We start from the raw sequence: 22,400 nt of genomic DNA on the forward strand, positions 1-22,400 counted from the left end.
TCTCTGCTGTATGCATACTTGCATGCATTACAGGTTTACATATAACTCTTTGTGAAAAGTAAAGCTCTGTGTTTTTACCCGTATTATTGTTTAGCGTTAATAATAAAACCTATGTGCTCAATGAATGGAGAAGGGAATAAATAAGACACTCCAGAATCCGGGTAACTACTATATTCTATGCAACAGTAATGTAAGCTACTATACAATTTAACTTTTTTCTACTTACTGTAGTATTAAAATATTACTTTTGGAGAAATGAGCTCTGCCCGAGATTTGACATACTAAACAATATACCCAACGTACTTTCTAGCGTGTAAATATGCAATGATAAATAATCGGGCTTCGTTCTATGTAAGCTATAGGCAAATGAGGGAGGAAAAGCTTTCTGATTTCAGAAAAGCTTTAAAAGGGCAACCCTGCGCCTTTCAGAAAATGCGACGATCTAACCGCACATGCGCAAGCTTCTGCAGGCGCTTTTAACCAAGCTCCTGATCAGTGAAAGAGCTCTCCTTTCCCGTCATTTCCATAAAGCGGAACTGTCGTAAAGCAACGGGAAGCCTCTTCCGAGAGGCTTTTAGCTTCACGCGGGGCGGGTATGCCCGGACTGTCGCAAACACGCGGGACACCAGAGGGGGAGGTCAAGCCATTGGGCGCGCCAACATGGCCGCTTTGCCGGAGGAGCCGACGGAGACAGTAGCAGTGAAGCCCGATCCTGACGCAGGAGCGCCGCCGCCCGCTCCGCCCGCTCCTCTCTCCCAGTCCCCGATCTCGGCGGCAGCAGCAGGTGCTACAACTGTCCCCCCTCCGCCTGCCTCCTCGGTCGCCGCCGCCCTCCTTGCGGATGGGGAGCCGCTCGCCGGAGGAGTTGACTCGAAGGGCTCGGTGGCTTCCAGCCCGACGCCGGCCGCCTCCCAACTACCTCACGACCGGCAGACGCTGCTAGCGGTACTGCAGTTCTTGCGACGCAGCAATCTCCGCGAATCTGAGGAGATCCTCCGTAGGGAAGCCCGTGTCCTCGTCGACGACGTCCCGGGCGATCCGAATCCCTCAGCGCCCGGAGTCCCGGGAGCTCATGGCGGGGAAGGACAGGATCCCAGTGTCGGGATCTTGGCCCCCGGAGCTGGGGACGTGCTGCTCAGTTCTGTCACTTTTGGCCAGACTGGAGCTACGATCTCTCCAGCCGCTATCACGACACCTCCCGCCGCGCCCCTGGGCCCTCCTGGGAAAGGTGAGATGTACGAGACCGTAATAGTAAGTGTTCGCACAGCCACCTGTACTAATTTTGTCCTGCGCTCGTGAGAAAGGATATAAAACATACAGTTGTTCATTTCGGGGAACATCAGTTCAGCACTGTCCTTCTAAATTTAGTGCGAATATAGTAGCATTATTTACAAGTAAACATTGAAGAATTATGTGTGTTAATGATCTTTTCGTTTTGAAGTACCAGAAAGCTGTTATGGTACATTTATTTATTCTGTTAAGCGAGACACATTCCTTAGTTTCCACTGTAAATTTTGTAGTTTTAAATATGCAATTTAAAACCACAGTGGAGTGTTTTAACAGTGGAAAGTGAGGAATGTGTCTTGCTAAAAACAATACATCAATATACCATAACAGTGCACCCCAGTGTGGTTTTAAGTTGCATGTTTAAAACTACAAAATCAGTACTGGCTGGGAGAACTTTTGTTATGTTTTTATAGTTAAATATTGGGAGATACCATACAAAGATCCAAAAAGTAGTATTAAATAACATTATGCGGTTAGGGTGCCAGTGACAAAAACGAACAGGCAAGCAAAACATTTTCTGACTATAGAATAGAATACATATTTATCTTTGTCTTCTCCAGAACTTTTTACAATAAGAAAGGTATTGGTGTTCTCTAATAGGGCTATGCAAAGTCATCCACAGGATTGGAGGCTTTAATGAAACAACAACAAAAAAGCACCCTTTTGTATTTCTGTGCAGTGTCATGATACACATAGAAAAGGAGTAGAGTTGTCGCTTTCATAATTTCATAACCCACGCAATCATAGCTCTGCACCTTTGTACATATGCAGACATTGCCCAGAAATAAAAAAGGGTGGGAATTTGATTGCATAGTTGTGATCAATGTCTTGACTTTTTTGACCCTCCTTCCCATGGATAACGTTAATTGCTAACACTTATTTCCAAAAGCTAAATATTAGAAATACAAACTTTGAATCAGAAATTATGTCCTGGTCTATTGTAACTGCATGTGGTAATCTAATCCTTTAAAAGATCTGAGATAGGAGGACACAATTTGCTTCTCATCCAAAGTAAACAACAAACATACAAGAAAGCAACAAGTTGGGGAGAGGACCCAAAACTTGTAAGGCAATCCCTTAAAAAGCTCCGCTTTTGGTCACATGACAGAATAAAGAGGGAGGGGTCTTAGAAATGACTTCCAACCTTCTTTTTAACAGATAATTACAATTTTATTGTCCTTCCTCCCTCTTAAATTTTATACAAGCCCCATCACCCCCTCATTTAATCCACATTTTTCTTAATTTTCAAATCCATGAATCATCAATTCATTTCTTTCTTTTTTCAGCAAAAAGTCCATACAGTATAAGGTTTCCAGTTTTTTAGAAAAGTTTTTGTTGTTTTTTTCTCTGACCAAGCAGGTCAGTTTTGCCATTTCTGCAAATTCTGACATTTTCACAGTCCATTCCTCCACTGTGGGAATTTCATTATTCTTCCGTTGTTGTGCATACAATAAACTTGCTGCAGTTACCATATACAAAATCAGTCTACTATGAGTCTTTTCTAATTCATTGTCCATAAATCCCAATTCTGGTTTCTTTACAATATTAATCTTTAAAATCCTTTGCATCATTGTATGAATTAGTACCTAAAATTTCTTAGCTTTCTTAACTTTAATTTTTTCTTTCCTTTTCCTTTCTTGTACTTTTTAATTTCCTTTCCTTTTTTTCTTTTGATTTGTCTTTTATTGTATGAAAAAAATCCTAATAATTATAAATAAAAAAAGAGGGAAGGGTCTTAGAGGGAGAATGGGAAAGTTAGCTACATTCTAAGATGTTGCCCAATTGCCTCGTCCATAGGGATGCATTGGAGAAAGTTAAGTTTTCAGAAAATTATTTTATGGAGAGGCAGAATCCTGATCCTCTTTACTGTATATATTTTTTCCAACATTCTGTTGAACTGGAAAGAAAGAAAAAGCCCTTGCTGAAATGTATTGGCAGTAATGACAATGAAGTTTAATAATACTATACAGTGGTACCTCTACTTATGAACGCCCCTACTTACGAAATTTTCAAGATACGATCAGCTCCGGCCCCAAAAATTTACCTCTACTTACGAATTCGCCTTGACTTATGAGCCATTTTCCACCCGTTCCACATGGTCCGTGGCCATTTTTCCGCCCATGCCACGTGGTCCGCGGCCATTTTCCGCCCGTGCCACGTGGTCCGCGGCCATTTTTCCTCCCATGCCACGTGGTCAGTGGCCGTTTTTTCCGCCCCTGACGCGTGGTCTGCGGACGCCGGAACGAATTAACAGTAATTACATTGAACCTTATGGGAAAATTTACCGCATTTTTCCGACAATAAGACGCCCCCATGTACAAGACGACCCCCACTTTTCCAGCCCAAAATTAAAAAATCAATATTTTAAAGATAGTGCAGAACACATTTTTATTTAGTAATTAGTTAACATTGACCTGATACACTCGGTGGGAGGAGGTCCAAACCGTCTCTCTGCAGCTCTATTTCCAGGCTCTTTTGCTTAACTGATTACATTCAAGCACGAGTGAAACTGCAGATAGCTTGTCTCTGCAAACAGCCTTCCTCCAATTGGTTTGTTCAGCATCAGCTGATGTCAGTTACATCAGGCTCGTGATTGGAGGAAGTCTGTTTGGGAGACAAGCTATTTCACTCCTGATTGGAGGCTAGCAATAGGAGGAAGCCTCTCTACAGAAACAAAGTATGGGCAGTTTGGAACTGCGCGATTCTCGGCTGACTTCCTTGAATAAGACGCCCTTCAGTTTTTAGGGTAAGGATTTTAGAAAAAAGTATCGTCTTATAGTCGGAAAAATACGGTACTTCAACTTGTGACCAACTCGACTTGCAATCAGAGTCACGGAACAGATTAAGTTCATAAGTAGTACCACTGTACTAGTGTTTCCTTTTCTTTGATCATCTCATGCTACAAATATTTCTCAGTCTGTCTTCATAGTTTGCCTTAATTCTCTATATTTGGTTTATTGTAGTTAATTTGTAATCTATTTTTAAATTCAAAACAATTTTGAAAGGCTGGAATTTAAAGAGAGAAGATGCATTTGGGAAACAAATCTGTATTTATTTGGGGAATAGCTAATGCAGCTGTTCTTAACACAAACATTTAGTTGATAAAATTGGGTCAAAACACTCTTGATAGTCATCTGTTGAATGTTGCTAGTTAATAATCAGATTTCACAGTCAATGTATGTTGGATTTGGAGTAAAATGGGAGATTGTGTCTCAAGGAATTTACAGGGTTTAGGACTTGCACAAGAATGCAAACATTAATTTTCCTACATATTTTAATTTTGTAGTTGGAGTTCTTGTCGAAGATCAGCCAGATGTGAGTGCAGTGCTATCTGCTTATAATCAACAGGGAGATCCAGCACTTTATGAAGAATACTACAGTGGATTGAAACACTTTATTGAATGTGCTCTAGATTGTCATAGAGCTGAATTATCACAACTTTTTTATCCTCTGTTTGTACACATGTATTTGGAACTAGTCTACAATGGACATGAAAATGAAGCAAAATCCTTCTTTGAAAAGTAATAATTTTGTTTATTTAATATCCATAAGCATGTTTCACTAATAGGCATATAAACCTACAATTGTAATTACCGTAAACAGGCATGGTTTGAAGCATGGTGAACTGGGAACAAAAATCTATAGCATTTGCTTTGAGATACATCTAGAGTAGAAAAAAAATACATTTGAAACATTTTGAAAAGGTAGAAATTTTACTAATTATCCCTCTTGGGAGAGAAAGGTTAATAGATATTCCTTCAAAAGTGGATGATTGGGTTTAGTAAATGGATACAATTTCTTTAGAAAACTTTGACTTCCTGTTTGGCCACTCCCAGAGGGTTAGATTAGGCAATTATATCTCCTCTTACTCTCATCACTGGTTCACCACAGGGCTGCGTGTTGAGTCCCTTACTTTACACTCTTTATACGTATGACTGTACCCCCACTCACTTCAGCAATATTATCATTAAATTTGCAGATGATACAACAGTGGTGGGGCTTATCTCCAAAGGAGATGAGTCTGCCTACCGGGATGAGGTGGACTGGCTGCTTTCGTGGTGCGGAGACAATAATTTGGCTCTTAATATCAACAAGACCAAGGAGCTTATAGTGGACTATAGAAGGAATAGGTTAGATGTCCAGCTCCTGGTTATCAATGGAGACCGAGTGGAGCGGGTGGCCAGTTTTAAGTTTCTGGGTGTTACCATAAAGGAGGACCTGACCTGGGGCGCTCATATTGCAGCCTTGGTTAAGAGGGCCCAGCAGAGATTATACTACCTGAGACTTCTCAGGAAACAACAACTGAATGAAAAACTGCTGATGACCTTCTACTGCTGTACTATAGAGAGCATTTTAACTTACTGTACCTGTGTATGGTTTGCTAACTGCACAGTGGCAGATAGGAAAGCGCTCCAGAGGGTTACCGCCACTGCCCAGAGGATCATTGGTTGCCCTCTCCCCTCTTTGGAAGAACTTTATAGTTCCCACTGCCTTAAGAAAGCCCAAAACATTCTTAAGGATCCATCCCAGCCGGGACATTCTTTTTTTGAACTATTACCATCTGGCAGACGGTACAGGATAATGAAAACAAGGACGAATAGGCTGAAGAATAGCTTTTATTTTAGAGCTGTAACTATACTGAACTCTACCGTATAGTGCAGTATTAATGCAGCATCGGGTTGTGCAATGATGAATGGAATGTGAAGGTTGTGTTTTATGTGTTTTATGGTTTTTATATTTTTAAAGCTGCACTGGGGTGGCATTTAATTTCGTTGTACGAGAAGTACAATGACAATAAAGATTACAATTACAATTGACGCATAATAATAAAGACATTCCCGGTTACCTAGTAATTTACTATGTAATTTTTTTGTTCAGGGAGTTTTGGTTATGTGCATCAGTGTATATATATAAAATATAATGCTTTGTTTTGTCTGTGTATATGTATATGTCAAAGAAATTTTATTCTGAGGTGCTTAGAATCTAGATAAAATAATTATATTTTGTCTATGTAAATTTTTACTACTGAAATGTTCTGGCCTGGACCATTGTATAGTGTTATTGTTTCTCTGCAAAGCTGGATTTTATCAATGAAATGTTAAAACTATTGTTTTCTGTTCGAGTATACACCTATTATTTACTTATCAGATTTTGAGGCTGTCCAACTCCATAGAAACTCTGAACAGGTTAGAAATAAAAAAAGACAATATATATATAAAAAATCATAACCGACCAGAAAAACAAAACACCAACATTGAAGCAACTATAACTAAAGGGGGTTCCTTAATCACCCTGTCACCAAAGCAACTAGGTCTTCAGTAATTTCCTAAACATCATAAGGGTGAGAGCTGCACAAATTTCTTGGGGGAATAACATTTCAGATGACAACAGAATAGGTCCACTTCTGGATCCTGTAAAATGACACTGTTTATTGACAGGACCCAGAGAGTACCCACCCTCCTTAATTATTACAGGTTGGCAGAGACAACTGGAGATGAATAGTCCTTCAGCTAGGCCCTATGCCATGAAGAGCTTTAAAGGTGATAATCAGGACCTTGAATTGCACCCAGAAGCCAACTGGTAATAAGTGCAGCTCATGAAGCATCAAGGTCATGTGCACATAACATGGTGCTCTATCATTTCCCACACTGCTGCATTCTGGACCAGCTGTAGCTTCTGGATGGTCTTCAAGGGCAGCATTTCTCCCTTGGTTTTTGGAAGGGTAGGAGTGGAATGGGGGAAAGAAAAATCACCTGTGATTTGGTTGGAAAAATGTTACATACTTCTGGATATGATATCCTAAATGTTTTGCATAGGAACTTAGATATTGCCAGTTATTACCCATTTTGGTTACATGTGCTGCTGCTAAGAGCTGCTGCTAACAAAGGAATATCGGTTATTTTCCATACCACTTTCCATACATCTCAGTTATATTTCTGTGCCATAGTTTTTTTATACAGCTATTTATGATATAATTTTACAACTGTTTCAAGATCTGAGGATTACATCAATCAACGTGATGATTAGGTCCCTACCATCTCTAATATATCCCTAATCTTTTTCTAGGTTTCATGGGGACCAAGAGTGTTATTACCAAGATGACTTACGTGTCCTGTCAGGTTTAACCAAAAAAGAGCACATGAGGGGAAATGAGACTATGCTGGATTTCCGAACAAGCAAGTTTGTGTTGCGTATTTCCCGTGATTCTTACCAGCTTCTTAAGAGACATCTTCAGGAAAAACAGAATAATCAGATCTGGAACATTGTTCAAGAACACCTTTACATTGATATCTTTGATGGAATGCCTCGTAGTAAACAACAGATTGATGCTATGGTGGGAAGTTTAGCCGGAGAAGCAAAACGAGAAGCAAATAAAGCAAAGGTATGAAATGAGATAAACGTAACTTCATGGACAGCATTGTATGGGGATAAAAAAAACCTGAATGTGAAATTATTTTCATTTATGACCCTGCAGTTGGTATAGCGGGCTGCTTGAAATATTAGCCTATATTATTATGCTCCAGTTAACAAGAATTTCCTATTTTGTTCAAATTGGAAAATAATAATTTCCAGTTTGAGAACAAACCAGCTTCAAAACAATAGTTTTAAGTTAATATCAGTTTTTGGTCGGGAAGTGGAAACAAGCTAACAGCTGATTTCCTTTTGTTTAAATTTGGTTCATATATACAAGGAGGTAACACTTTTTCTATTTTGACTCTTAAGGGTAATCTGAGGAGGTTGCATGTAAATAATAAATAGAAGCAGAGTCAAAATATAGGTACATTTCTTTTCTGATACCCCCTTTTCTCCCCCCACTCCCCATTCTAGATGGGAAGGTACAGATTCTTAATGAAAGAATATTGAATTGATCGACAGCAGAGGCTTTTTGAACTTAAGGCAAGTGCTGCAAGTTATTCACACCATATATAAAGCAAGGAGTGAGCAGGGAGAGAGACAGCGCGATAGAGAGATATACTTAAACCAAGATATTCATCTGAAGCAGCTCAGTGGCTGATTTTGGATAGAGTATACTTAGATTTATTTATTTATTTATTTGAAAGATTTATATGGCTTCCCATCTTATATATGAACTCTGGGTGGCTAACAACAATCAACAACAACAAAAAATCTATCTCGACCAAGCATAAAGCAGAAATAAAATAATCATAATACAACAATTGAGGCAATGTATAACAAACAGAAACCACACACATATTGGGCTCATCTAATATCCCAGCCCTGTACCTGGGGAAAAGCCATGTCTTCATGGCCTTCCAGAAGGCCAAGAGTGTTGGGGCCCTTCAGATCTCAGGGGGAAGGCTGTTTCATAGGGCATGTGCTGCGACAGAGAAAGCACAATGCCTCAATTTTGCAAGATGACATTATTGTATTTAATAAAGGAAACCTGGAACACATCCACCTTGTTGATCTGTTGGTGGGATAAGTAGAGATCCTCGGAGATAGGCAGTCCTGCAGGTAACCTGATTCTGTGACACCCAGGACTTTAAAGGTGATAACCACCACCTTGAATTGCACCTGGAAACATATAGGGAACCAGTGCAGTTTGTGTCACCGCAGTGTAATCCAGGCAAACCTTGGTGTACCCAAAACTCTGCATGCTTCTGCATTCTAGACCAGTTGAAGCTTCCAAGTGTTTTTCAAGGACAGCCCCATGTAAAGTTGATTGCAATAACCCAACTGGGAAATGACTGAGTTATGAATGACTGAGCACAGCCTCCTGGTCCAGAAATAGGCACAATGGGCACATAAGAGGAATTTGTGTAGAAGCCCCCTAATCATGGCTGCCATCTGCTATTCAAGCAGGAGCTGTGGGTCCAGGCAGAGATTAAGTAACTTGCTGAATCTAGCTCCATATATTTGAGTTTTGATTTCCAAATCCTGAATGTGATAGTGGTTCGCCAGTAAATGTCCATTTGGCCATTGCTTTCTGTGTTTTGTTCACTGGTGTTTAAAAAGCAAATTAATTGTATCATCTTAATATAAGAAATCAGATGTTCAGCCTTAGTTGCACTGAAATAAGACCAGAAGCTTTAGAAAGCAGTACTACATGTAAAAAATTCTTTATTTGGCCCCCTTAATCTAGTTGTTACTTAGATAAATCTTCCCCAACCCACAATTCTGGGTTATGTCAGCACAGTCAGAATGCACAAGTTTAGAGTCTGAATTATGGCTATCAACGTAACTTCCTTTCAGCATCCAGCAAAGTGTTTGAGGTTCTTACTACTTTTTGAGATATGACAGGAGAGAGGTGCTGTTTAAAGAAATAGAAACTAAAAATTCTTTTTGGTATGTTTTAAGTTCTTGGTTTCATCCTTAAAGTAGATCTCTGGATTGTGACTTGGGTTTAGAGATAACTTACAACATGGACATGCATAATCTCTCTTTTCCAATACACAAAGGAGAAATGCTAAGGAATTATTTGTTATTTGTACTTTCTCCTTTTGACTAACAGGTATTTTTTGGCTTATTAAAAGAACCAGAAATTGAGTTGCCTTTGGATGATGAAGATGAAGAGGGAGAGAATGAGGAGGGCAAACCGAAGAAAAAGAAGCCAAAAAAGGATAGCATGGGATCAAAAAGTAAAAAGCAGGATCCAAATGCTCCTCCTCAGAATAGGTAATGTTGAAACATAGAACTTCTCTTAACTTTCTTTCATATTGCTTAGGTGCCGTTCCTACTTAAGTGTGACATTTCAAACTGCAGGTGGCAGCTCTCACATGCTTGAATGTTCCTCCATTTCCACCACTGTGATAACTAGCTTTCTGCGGAAAGAGATATTCAAGCAGGGAAGGGAATTGAGAAACTATAAATTATGCGAGTCACCATCTAGTCTATACTAGAATGCAAAGGTTTACCATTCTCCAGGTAGAGGGTGATGAAGTTTTGATATCTGCTTAAGGATTGGCATCTGCTCAATAAGGTTGAAAATGTTTATGTGTGTTTTGAAGCATATTCTTCTTTATGTAGAATCCCTCTTCCTGAGCTAAAGGATTCTGATAAGCTGGATAAAATAATGAATATGAAGGAAGCCACTAAGCGTGTTCGGCTTGGTCCAGATTGTTTGCCTTCTATTTGCTTCTACACATTTCTTAATGCATACCAGGTTAGTGTGGGGAATTGACAATGAATCAGATCACAGCATAGCCTTGCATGAAGGCTTGAATTGGTGACTGCAGAGAGAATTCAAAAGACGTATAAATTACTGCTGAAGAACAAAAATAGTTTTTCAAGGTCTTCCAAATAAAAAACATTAAATATCAAAAAGTTCAAACTTTATTTGTGGACACCAGTCCAAGCCTTCTTCTGAGTGGCTTCAAAACCTAGTGTGAAGATAACGATTAATGGTATGATCTTTGTTTGTTTATTTCTGGAGACATTTACAAGGTGAGAAAGCAGCACGAGCCCCTCCCACTTCCATCATATAATATGGACCAAAGCCTCATGCCTTTTTTGTGTTTTAGTCCAGGTGGCCCCATTTGTATTTTAACTTGGGAGGCCCCTCTTGCAGTCCTTTTGAAAACACATAAATAGGGCTTCTGCAATAGCTGTGTATCTGGAGGCCTATATATCATATTGTATGATGGAAGGGAGAGGACCTTGCACTGCTTCTTTACCTTCGCCCCAGTAATAAATGAATAAAGACTGCATTGTTAAACTTTCTCTTCTCACTAGATTTTGAAGCCACCCAGATTAAATGAAGCTTGTAACTTTTGTCTTATTTATTTCTTTTTTGAATATATATAGCTGTCAAATCTTTCAAGATTCCTGGTGGCTTACAGGGAGAGAAAACATACTGTAAAAATTAAAACATCCAAGGTATGACAGAAACAACACTATATTACTGATAAAAATAACAATGCACACCACATTAAATATTAAACTGAAACTGTTAATACAGTGGCAACAATCTCACTTCCAAAGCCTTCTGAAAAGCTCAGCTTTAACCACTTTTCAGAGGCCAAAGTCACTTTTCCAAAGTGTTGGAGCCATGACCAAAAAGCAGTGGCTTCTGGCCTCAGCTCTCCCTCATGTCATGATAACGGGGCAAAACTAGCAATTTCTCCCAGGCGGCTCATTTCAAATAGTTGAATGGTTGAAGCAGACAGTCATGAAGATACCTTGCTGTCAAGCCATATAGGCTATATAAGTGAACACTAGCACTTTGAATTGTGCCCTGAAAACTATTGGCAACCAGGCAGGGCCCACAAAATAGGTATTAACTTGCTCAAAATAACAAGAGACCACTAATAAGTGGACTGTTGCATTTTGAACCAACTAGAGCCTCCTGGTAATCTTCAAAGGCAACCCCATGTAGACTGCATTATAGAAGTCCAGTTGGGTGTTGATAAAAGCATGTGTCACTATAGCCAAGTCCTCTTGCCCCAAGGTAGGGCCACAGCTGACATACTCAGAGCTTAGTGAAGGCATTAATGGTCACAGCCTCCACCCTTCAAGTGACGACTCTAAAGCCAACAAAGGATGATGATAGGGTAACAGTAACTCAATCTTGCTTGTACAACTTTAGCATGTTCCTCCCATCCAGACCCTCACAGCCTCCAGGCACTGAGACAAGACTTCAGCAACATCTCCTGGTGGGCCAGTATAAAATGAATTATTGTCAGCATATTGCATTGCAAACCTCTTGATGACCTCTCTGAATGACATCATGTAAATATAAACAGTGGGGATAGTGGATCAACCTGTAGCAACCCACTGGGCCGACCTCTTCTTCCCAGTGACCACTGACGGGAACTACCTATTGAAGCAGGAATGCAACCACTGTAAAATAATGCTTCTGGCCCCCAGCCCCAGCAGTTAATCCAGGGTACCATGGTTGATGACATCAAAGACCATTGAGGGGTCCAGCAGGACTAGGATGGGTACACTACATATCTTAATCCTGATTTACTGTGAAAACTACTCCCCCCCACAAGACCTTTGTGCTTGCCCAGATAAATCAGAAAGCCATATTATGAAAAGAAAAAAAAAAAAAGCAGAAAGCATTATGAAGGCCAACTAAAAATCTGGCTCTTGCTAAAAGTCTGAGACTTGTCAACATTTGCTAGAAAGGAAAGTATTTCTAATGTTTTGTAATATAATATCCATTTCCATAGGCCACTGATAAATGATGGTTTATTGGTGGCTTGCAATCTGGCATTGTGCTTTAACTTTGTATTTAAAATAAAAGTGCTTAATTGTGGTTCATGCAAATAGGGCCTTACAGCTGTGGATGTTACAGATGATTCTAGCATGATTGTCGGAGGCTTTGCTGATTCCACTGTCAGGGTATGGTCTGTGACACCCAAAAAGCTTCGCAGTGTGAAATCAGCCACAGGTAATAAAAATAAACTCTCATTTCAATTTTCACAATAGCTGTTTGGAGAGAGGTTTCTCATGAAATCATTTTGTTGGAATAGCAGTACTAAGCTAAAGGGACAAATACTAAAATAATGACCAAAATAATTTCTTTGCAATTTAAGCATTCATATTTCTTTAATTGCTTAACAACCCTTTAATGTTGTTTAAGACCCACTGATTAATACCTTTGCAAAATGTATTTGTGTATAAATATATATATTGGAAAAACTATATTTGGTGAATCATATTTAGTGAACCAAGGTACCATATTTAGTGAACCAATTATTACATTTTTTGAATATCATAATATGCATCCTGTTTGCAGATGCAGCCTTAAAGTATTGTGTACAGATGAACAAAGAGACCAGGTTCGTGTAGTGATTAAGGCACCAGGCTGAAAATCAGGAGACTGTGAGTTCTAGTCCTGCCTTAGGCATGAAACCAGCTGGGTGACCTTGGGCCAGTCACTCTCTCTCAGCCTAGGAAGGAGGCAATGGCAAACCACTTCTGCAATCTTGCCAAGAAAACTACAGGGACTTGTCAATGCAGACACTAGGAGTCAACGCTGACTCGAAGACACCCCCCCGCCAAAAAGTCCAAGACTCACTGATTTTGTACTGGAACATTGTAAAGAACATTGGGAATGTTTCCTTCTCCCTCCCAACCATGCCAACATTCCTTCAGAACCATGATATTCTTTGGGTAGTTTCATTTTTTCTGGAAGCAAGTACAATATTTTGAACCAGACATGGTTTGAAATTTATATTTTATTTTATTTTATTTTATTTTATAAGATTTATATATCCTCCATTGTAGCAACAACCCTGGGCAGCGCACAAACAGTAAAAACCCTATCTTGGGGATGATAAGGATCTGAAACAGGCTTATTTAATCTGGAACACCATATTTGGGACGCACTGAACCTCTTCTGCTTCAAAGGATATACTTCCACGAACCGGCTCTTGAAATGCATGCTCTATTTGTCATGGTCCTGGGGAGTAATAGAATGTTCCCAAATTCTCAGGAAGATTCAATTCCTGAATCATTGAGTTTTGCACATCACTAATACTGTGTTTTTGCAAAAAGCAAAGAACATAAATGAAATCTGTGCAGGCCTATTAACTATCAATAGGTCACCCAAAGTATTCTACATATACTTGCTTTAATTGAGGATGTCTTAAATTAAAGGCTTAAATATTTCACAGGTATTGAATTGCTGTATTTGTAGCAATTTTTTTAACCTATTGTCTTTTGGTAGGAAATAATAAGTACATGTACTACTAGTTTATACTGAATATGAAATTTAGGATTTTTTTTTTCCCTTTCAGATCTCAGTCTCATAGATAAAGAATCTGATGATGTTTTAGAAAGAATCATGGATGAAAAAACAGCTAGTGAATTGAAGATTTTATATGGTCATAGTGGGCCTGTCTATGGTGCTAGCTTTAGCCCTGATAGGTAAGATAGTAGTTCTTTTAATCTTTAATTTAAGGCGATCTCTTAAAACAGTATTGAATATTAATACCAGTTTTACTTAGTATTACAGTGAACATTAATACCATTTCACTGAAGTATTACAGTAAATGCTATGGGGGAAGGGGTATCTGTTAAAGCAGACAAGATTTTATGCAAGCATATTTTGTGGATTTTATACATGAGCAGAAGCATCTAGTATTTAGACATATTTTGTATAAATCATTTAAAGCCTATAATCTGAGATCTGCCAAATTGACACTTTGAATTCATAACTCACTGAACCTATGGACAACTATATGGAGAATTAAAAGAAATCCCAACTAATAAGCGGGAATTCAAAACCACTATTAATAATCATTTTTTTCTTCTCTCTTTTTTAATATTTAAATTTATTAAAATTTGTTATTTAACAAGTTTTACAGAAAGAAATAGAAAAAATATAAAATATAAAAAAAATCAGAAAAATGTAAAAAAACAAAAAATATAGCTACCCAAGTTAACAAAATTAAATAAATAATACAACACAAATAAAAAACGGGGAAACAATATGTCACATATTAATCAAATGTCAAACAGATTTCTAAATCCACTTAAGGAAAAAGAATAATATTTCTCTAATATTACAAAGTATCATAAAATCTTTGCCACAAAAAAAAAAATTGTAATTTTTTTGCTTAGTAGATAACATTGCCTTTTCAAAATAGGATAAGTCACACATCTCTTGAATCCAATCCTTATTATTAGGAATATTAATGTTTTTCCCATTTCTTAAAATAATTCTCTTAGCAATTCCCCAGGCCTGATACAACCATAACTCCTCAAAAATAATTTAATTTATCCTAAAATTAACATCTTTAACACTAAAATATTTCCCATAAATCTACTTATGTACATTCACATATTTCTAAAAAGATGTCAGTGATTCACAGAACCAAATCATATGAGCCAGTGATCCTTCAAAAGTTTTATATCGCCAACAGAGAAAAACTGACATCTGTTGTTTTGAATACATTCTTTGGAGTGTCCAATAAACTTGAAATGAAATCACTTTTAATTTTAAATCCACTGAAGCAAATTTAACATTTTTTAAGACCTGCAACCATTGATGTCCCATTATCAGATATTTCAGTTCTTTAATCCATGAACCATAAATGGTCTTTATTGTCAACTTTAAAATATTGTTTAATTTTTGATACAGAAAGGATGTGGGTTTAATTTCAAACATTGATTCCATCAAATATTATAACATCTTGGGTTTCTTACATAGCCAAACATGAGGTCCATATTGAGCTGTTAAAACATTCTTGAATTGATTATATCTCCACTACTTATTTGAAAGCCCTATCTTTTGGCTAGGCTTTGTATAATAATAAAATATTACAGTGGAAATGATACCGCAATTGCATAAAAGTGCATGTTAATCAGTGCTGCTAAGTTGGTGTTCACCTAGTATCTGTTCACTTCTTGCTACAGCCTCTGAACATAAGAACTTATATATTGTATAATAAACAACACATCTTGCATTATAGTAGGAGGTAGGCTTGCATTAACAGATACTGGGTAATGCAGATGTAGCTCACAAGTTATAAAAAAACTTAGTTTAATATTTCTAAAACATAATCTAGCTGTATTAGTTGAACTGGACCTATTTGCATGATTTCAGACTCACTCTATTTCATGGATCAAAATGGTTTAGTATTCTATATGCCATAAGTGTAAAGTTAAGATCTACATAGGGACATCATGAAAAGGAAGTAACATTTTTCAAAAACCAGGGTGAAGAGAATTCTATTAAACACCAAAGTATGTTATACTACACAAAACAGCTTATCTGTAAATGGGGGGGGGGGATGTATGAAATTATTTAAAGTGAGTCAGCAAAACATTATATAATTTTCTAATGAATGTAGTGCTTAAAACTGAATTGGAAAATCCCCTGTTCACAACCCCTCAGCCTGATATTGCAGGATGGTCTTTGGGTGGCTAGATGTATTTTGTGATAAACGTTTAGGATTAAGATTTTTGTTTTTGCTTGTTTTGTCAGGAACTATTTGCTATCATCTTCAGAGGATGGCACTATCAGATTGTGGAGTCTTCTAACTTTTTCTTGTTTGGTGGGATACAAAGGACACAACTATCCTGTATGGGACACACAATTCTCTCCGTATGGATATTACTTTGTATCTGGTGGTCATGACAGAATAGCTCGGTAAGAATCAGCACAGGTTTCTCATCTAGATACAATCCCAGAACTGTTTATTTTGAGCTAAGGAAATCTTTTATGTTAGTTGCTGCTATAGCTTAGAATGTGTCTTGTACTATAGAGTTATATGATAATTTATTAAAAATACTTCTGTTTATATTTATAAGAGACAAAGGAGGCAGTATTTCATTTTTTTAATACAATCTCTTCTTTCCCCTTTATGAAATGTTCTTTCTACTGGATTAAAGTTTGTGGGCTACAGATCACTATCAGCCTTTGCGGATCTTTGCTGGTCATCTTGCAGATGTCACATGTACGCGTTTTCACCCAAACTCCAACTACATTGCTACAGGCTCAGCAGACAGAACTGTGAGGCTTTGGGATGTACTTAATGGAAATTGTGTAAGAATCTTCACAGGACATAAGGTAGATTAATGTCAAACTCATATGGAAATTATTCGATTTTACAACTAATCTAACAGATGTGTATGGCTCCCACCCATCACATTCTGGAATTCTCTTTAATTCTCAGTTTTTTTCTGGATGTTATTTATGTGGTTTTCTCTGGGTGGTCATGTTTCTTTTAAATTGTGTACTCTTAAATATTGTAAGCTGCCCACAGTCTTTTTGCACTAAAGAGGCCTCAAAATCTGACAGACTGACAGACACTCTCATATTCAAGTTGTAACTTGTAAATGCAGTTTTTAGGGGAAACATGATGGGGTTTGCAAGTGAGCCACAATTTACTCTTACAAGAATCCTTAATTTAATCCAGTAGGCCTCCTCTAACATGTTCTCCTAGAACTTTTCACTTAAAAATTAGTCAAACAGAAGTTGTTTCCTCATAATAAAACAGGTTCACATATTCCACCAAGCCATGGTTTACTGAACATAACTGACCCTGATTTTAAAAACTACAATGGTTTGATTGGCACATCATGCTAAGCCCAAAACAAGGTACTTTATGGTTTACCATGTCTGTACCTATCAAGCCAACTCCCTGTTATGGCTAAGCTGAGAGCAAATACAATGAGAATTCTGCCTATTAGGAAGCTTTCTAGTGAAATGTTAAACATTTCTAGTAAGAACAGCAAGTAGAGTCTGTGGCACCTTGCTCTAACCGGTGCACCAACTGTGACCTTTTCTAAAGTGGGAGGCCTTAGCAATAGTCACTCATGCCCTTATCACTTCAAAGTTGGACTACTACAATGCACCTGTACTCGAGACTGGCCTTGAAGACTACTTAGAAATGTTTAAGTAATGTAGAATGTGACAATCTATATGCTTGTGAGACAGCTATAGCAGCAGTGATATGACGATGTATCAGTTGCCAGTTTGTTTCCAGGAACAGGTTAAATAGCAGTGCTACTTATAATGTATGCAAATTGACATTGCTTATGCCCAGTCTGTCTATAAGCCAGTCTCCTTCAGAGACTATCTGCACGTCCCTTTCATGAAGGGATGCTTTTGAGGTCCCTCATGACAGAAATGTATGAAAGCCAGTTTTCACAGAGGGACAAGCAAATAGCCTGATGCCAGACCAAATCAAGAGACGGGGGAAACTCTACCTTCTGCCCAAAAGTGATGGTTTCCAGCCTGTTACCCAATGCTAGTGGGAGAGAACTACTTTACCGTATATAGAGCTTGCAGTTATGATTCATTACTGTTTGCAATTAAAAAACTAAAATCAAACATTCTTCTGGTTATACTTAAATTCATTATTTGGATTCTGGGCTGAAACAGATAATTAGGAATTAGAAAATTAAATGTACTTTACCCAACTATTTCTGGATTGTGTTGGAGATTGGAAACTATTATTGATCTGATCGTGATTGTAGATGAAAAATTCCAATTGTTGCAACAAAGACATGCAACTGTATGGGAATGGTTAACAGGTTTAGTATGTGATAACTAAGTATGTTTAAGTGTGAACATTACAAATTATTTTCAGTCTACAATTTGTTTTGTTTATCTAGGGACCAGTTCATTCATTAGCGTTTTCTCCTAATGGAAGATTCTTGGCAACTGGAGCAACTGATGGAAGAGTGCTTCTGTGGGATATCGGCCATGGTTTAATGGTAGGAGAGTTAAAAGGACACTCAGACACCATCTATGCACTCAAATTCAGTAGAGATGGAGAAATCTTAGCTTCAGGTATGATTCAAAAATTTATTAGAAAAATAATGTTATCAACTAGAATATGGTCATTCTCTATTGTGTGTTCCACCTCACTTCTAAAGATGAGAAGCAACTGCAGAAATAGTTACATTAGTATTGTAAATGGTCTCATTCATCCAGGAGGCTACAATAAATTTGTTAGGTAGCAGTGAGCCTTTGGAAGGGAACTTTTGTGCAATTATGAAACTGGTTTGTTAGGATTGTCTTTGTACAATTGTTTTCATTTACAGATCAGAATTTTTTTTAGATAATTTAATCAAGTGGGCTTCATGAAATGAAGTTGCAACCTGTAGTATACTCCTTTTAATTCAGACATTTTTCTATCAGCACTACTGGGCAGGTAAAATTGTTTTACATGACAGTGTTATATACATGGCGCTTACAAGGGTCGTAATAACTACATTTTTAGAAAGCTATGAGAACAGGACTTCTGCTATTGCTAGAATAGAAGTTTTGCTTGAATGTTTCTGGTGACTTCAATTATTTTTCATTTTAAAGAAACTTTGATAAAGTATCTTCCAAACATGGCCCCTTTTATAAATTCTTCATAAATTCATGGTATATTAAACACTCCTAGTTAATTTAGTTGAATATACAGTCTAAGACCAAAAGAAAACACACATAAAATACAAACAATAAACAAAGTGACGATTATAAAGTACACAAACTCCATTGCACACCAACTTGTACATTTGGCAGGGAGAGCAAATGTTAACTCAGAGCACTAAGTGTGGTAAGATGTGTGAAACAGTCGATAGCTTCGTCCAACATGGACAGAGATGCTTCACATATATGATGTTACTAAACCTCCCTTCCAACACCCTTGAGGAAAAGGTGTTAAATCTCACTGTAGTATTAATGCCTTTCTGTGTGAGACAGATAAAGCTGGAAAAATAATTAGGAGTGGTAAAAGGTTTATTACAGAAGCCACCACCACAATACTTTGAAACTTTGGATATGTTCATTCTTCAGGTCCAAGTGAAAGGCTCTTCAACCTCCAACATAATTTTTCCTGGTCCAAGCATTAACAGGGATATTCAGCACTCTCGTTTTCTGAATCAATACATAACGTTGCTTTTGCATTTAGCAATGATAAATAATGTTTGTTTTTCAAAGAATGCTAAACTAAGTTTGACAAGTTGACTATAGTGAATGTGTATAGAATTCACTGATACTATGAACTGGTAATTGCAATAGCTATTTTTGACATTCTTCATGTGTTTTTTCCAAGGTTCAATGGACAACACAGTTAGACTCTGGGATGCTGTGAAAGCTTTTGAGGACTTAGAAACAGATGATTTTACAACAGCCACTGGACACATAAACCTTCCTGAAAGTTCACAGGACTTGCTGTTGGGCACATATATGACCAAATCAACCCCTGTTATACATCTCCACTTTACCCGAAGAAATTTACTTCTTGCTGCTGGGGCTTATAGTCCTCAGTAAAACACAAAAATAGGTGGCTTGATTATGCAAGTCTTACAAAGTAAGCTTAGATCTTCACATTACTGAATACTGCCATTAATATATTGAACAAATGAACTGAAATTCTACTGGTACAAAGAGTGCAAACTGTAAGTATAGCAAGGCAGAAAGAAGAGTGGCATTTCTGCTTTTCTCCACCCCCCCCTTTCAATTTGTATAGTCTTTTCCACTGAAATCAGAAGGAAGGAATTAACTGATGCCAGGTGCAAGGGTAGTATAGATACTGTAGGCACCTAGTTTGTGTACCATGTCTAGGAAGTAGTCCTTCTGGCTTCTAGTCAATCATTTTTTCCCTTTCCCGTATGGTCCCTGGGACATCTTTCCCAACATTGTCATAGGTTGTATGATACATATACAAATATTTATTGTAAAACTTGTTCAAAAAAGTTGGGAGAGTAGAATGTACAGAGCAGTGTGCTGCATTTATGTAGCAAGGAAGCCAGAATGATTCTTTGACTTAAGTACCCCAGAGCTTAAAAGATCACATTATATAACTGCATAGGTATTGGGAATTACTAAAATAAGTAGCATTTTAGAAGATGGACTTTATAAATGCTACTTAACACTTTTAACAGAGAAACTGGCTTCTCTAAGAATTCTGAATATTGTTCTACAGAAATAAAAACTATTGTCACAGAAATACGATTATTCAAATGTGAGTCAGAGAAAAATAGCTGGCTTTAAATTTTTTTCATAATAATTCTTGGTTTATGCTTTCATTGAAATATATCAGTTATACATTGAGTGTTGAAATCAAGCAGTATGGATCCAGTATGTATTTTTTAAATAATTGTGATTTTGTATTTTATACAGTTTTATATCTTTATAATAAAAATTCTGTATATATCTTACCATCTAAATGAGTTATCTTTACATGGTTCTATAAGAAGTTACCTTAGTATAACTGTAACATATCTTAATGCAATGATAGAGTACGGGTAGTCCTTGCTTAAAGATGGTAATTGGACTGAAATTTCTGTCACTAAGCAATGCAATCGTAAAGCGTGATGTCACATGACCGGATCGCTTAGTGACTGCAATTCTGGCAGCTCCTGTTGCTGTCATTAAGCAAAAATTGTGGGTCGTTAAGTGAGGAGATCATGTGACTGCAACTTGCAACTTCCTGCTGGCTTCCCACAAGCAAAATCAGTGGGAAATCCTGCTCAAAGTTGCTAGTGCTAGGCAGCTTGCAAGCATGCCGGAAGGCGGGTGAATACTAGGAGTGAGGTGGGGGGGTGCTGCAGTGAATGCGTGCAGGCCGGGGGAGGGGTGCTGTGGTGCTGCACGAGTGTGTGTGGACTGTGAGGTGCTGTGACCCTAAGAACTCATACTCTGTAGCAGGGCTCCTCAGGAGAAAAAGTGGTTGGAGTGACTTGCAACCTTTGCTGCTGGCTTCCCCATTGACTTTGCTTGTGGGAAGCCAGCAGGGAAGGTTGTCAATGGCGATCACATGACTGCGGGATGCTGCAACTGTTGTGTGAACTGGTTGCCAAGTGCCCACACTGATCATGTGACTGCGGGGGTGGTGCGATGGCCGGAACTTTGAGAACCAGTCGTAAGTACCACTTGTTCAGCACTGTCGCAAATTCGGTTGCTGAATTAGTGGTTGTTAACCAAGGACTGCCTGTAGTTACAAAGAAATTATAAAACAGTGAAATAGTTCTCAGATAATGTAATTTGTGGAAACATTCTGCTAACGTTTCCAGGATTATATGATGCTGGCACTTATCGCTGAATTGAAACAAAAATATGCACCTGTGAACAGATTCCTTGTTTTACAGAAGCTTTACGCTTTTGAAGAATGTTTGCTGTGATTAGTTAACTTGTTCCCCTAAAACAAACCAAGACTGCAGAGTAAACTATATTCTTGCATCTACATTCCAGATGGTTAGGATAATGAAAAGGATATTCACATAGAACATCAGACAGAGTACAGTTAGAATTAGGTCTGATTCACATATAACACTGAACTATGATTTAGTAGAGGGAATAGGCAGTAGGCATAAATCTTCAAGTCATCAATTTTTGAGCATTTTAAATTTTTTAAAAACTGAATTATGACTGATGGTACCCAATAAAAGAGAAGACATGTTCACTAGGGATTAAAAGCTAACACTTGTGTGCAATATACTTTTAAAGTGCTTGATGCAGGAATAAGTAGTAGGAAAAGACTATCTCCTTTATATTCTAAAAAAATCCTTCAAATTGTGTTTAAGTAGTGGACTCTCCATGTAGTTTTACTGGCAACAATATAAATGTGGTTCGTTATTTCCATCTTCCAGGATGTTCTTCAATTGCCAAGTCTACAGCTCTGACCTTTTCTAATGGTCTTTTATACAAGTAGAGCCAGTTTGGTGTAGTAGCTAAGGTGCTACCCTAGAAACCAGGA

General features: G+C 37.9%; 1 protein-coding gene across 2 annotated transcripts; it reads left to right on the forward strand.

Annotated features, from left to right (window-relative positions):
- The first annotated feature begins 614 nt into the window (after positions 1-614).
- TAF5 (TATA-box binding protein associated factor 5) lies at positions 615-20,857 on the forward strand. 2 transcript variants are annotated; one of them, XM_025163431.2, is made up of 12 exons: positions 615-1,228; positions 4,574-4,808; positions 7,354-7,669; positions 9,761-9,924; positions 10,276-10,411; positions 11,053-11,124; positions 12,523-12,643; positions 13,995-14,124; positions 16,187-16,351; positions 16,594-16,771; positions 18,322-18,499; positions 19,755-20,857. In XM_025163431.2, exons 1-12 carry the CDS (start codon positions 661-663, stop codon positions 19,970-19,972), a joined length of 2,481 nt encoding a protein of 826 aa, XP_025019199.1. In that variant the 5' UTR covers positions 615-660; the 3' UTR covers positions 19,973-20,857. The 2 variants fall into 2 exon arrangements, with proteins under 2 accessions (XP_025019199.1, XP_007423302.1); XM_007423240.3 differs by lacking the exon at positions 11,053-11,124 and having other exon boundaries at positions 616-1,228.
- The last annotated feature ends 1,543 nt before the right edge of the window (positions 20,858-22,400 follow it).

This window comes from Python bivittatus, unplaced genomic scaffold (assembly GCF_059951505.1).
Source record: "Python bivittatus isolate LINGU-HERP-01145 unplaced genomic scaffold, Pbiv_v1 ctg000980_np1212, whole genome shotgun sequence".
Classification (NCBI taxonomy): Eukaryota; Metazoa; Chordata; class Lepidosauria; order Squamata; family Pythonidae; genus Python; species Python bivittatus.

What these genes read in the sequence shown, in the direction of transcription:
- TAF5 (XM_025163431.2), top strand. Translation starts at nt 661, where the DNA reads ATGGCCGCTTTGCCGGAGGAGCCGACGGAGACAGTAGCAGTGAAGCCC. An exon ending in CATTTCTTAATGCATACCAG is followed by an intron (nt 10,412 to 11,052) that starts GTTAGTGTGGGG and finishes GAATATATATAG; the next exon opens with CTGTCAAATCTTTCAAGATT. An exon ending in GCTAGCTTTAGCCCTGATAG is followed by an intron (nt 14,125 to 16,186) that starts GTAAGATAGTAG and finishes TTGTTTTGTCAG; the next exon opens with GAACTATTTGCTATCATCTT.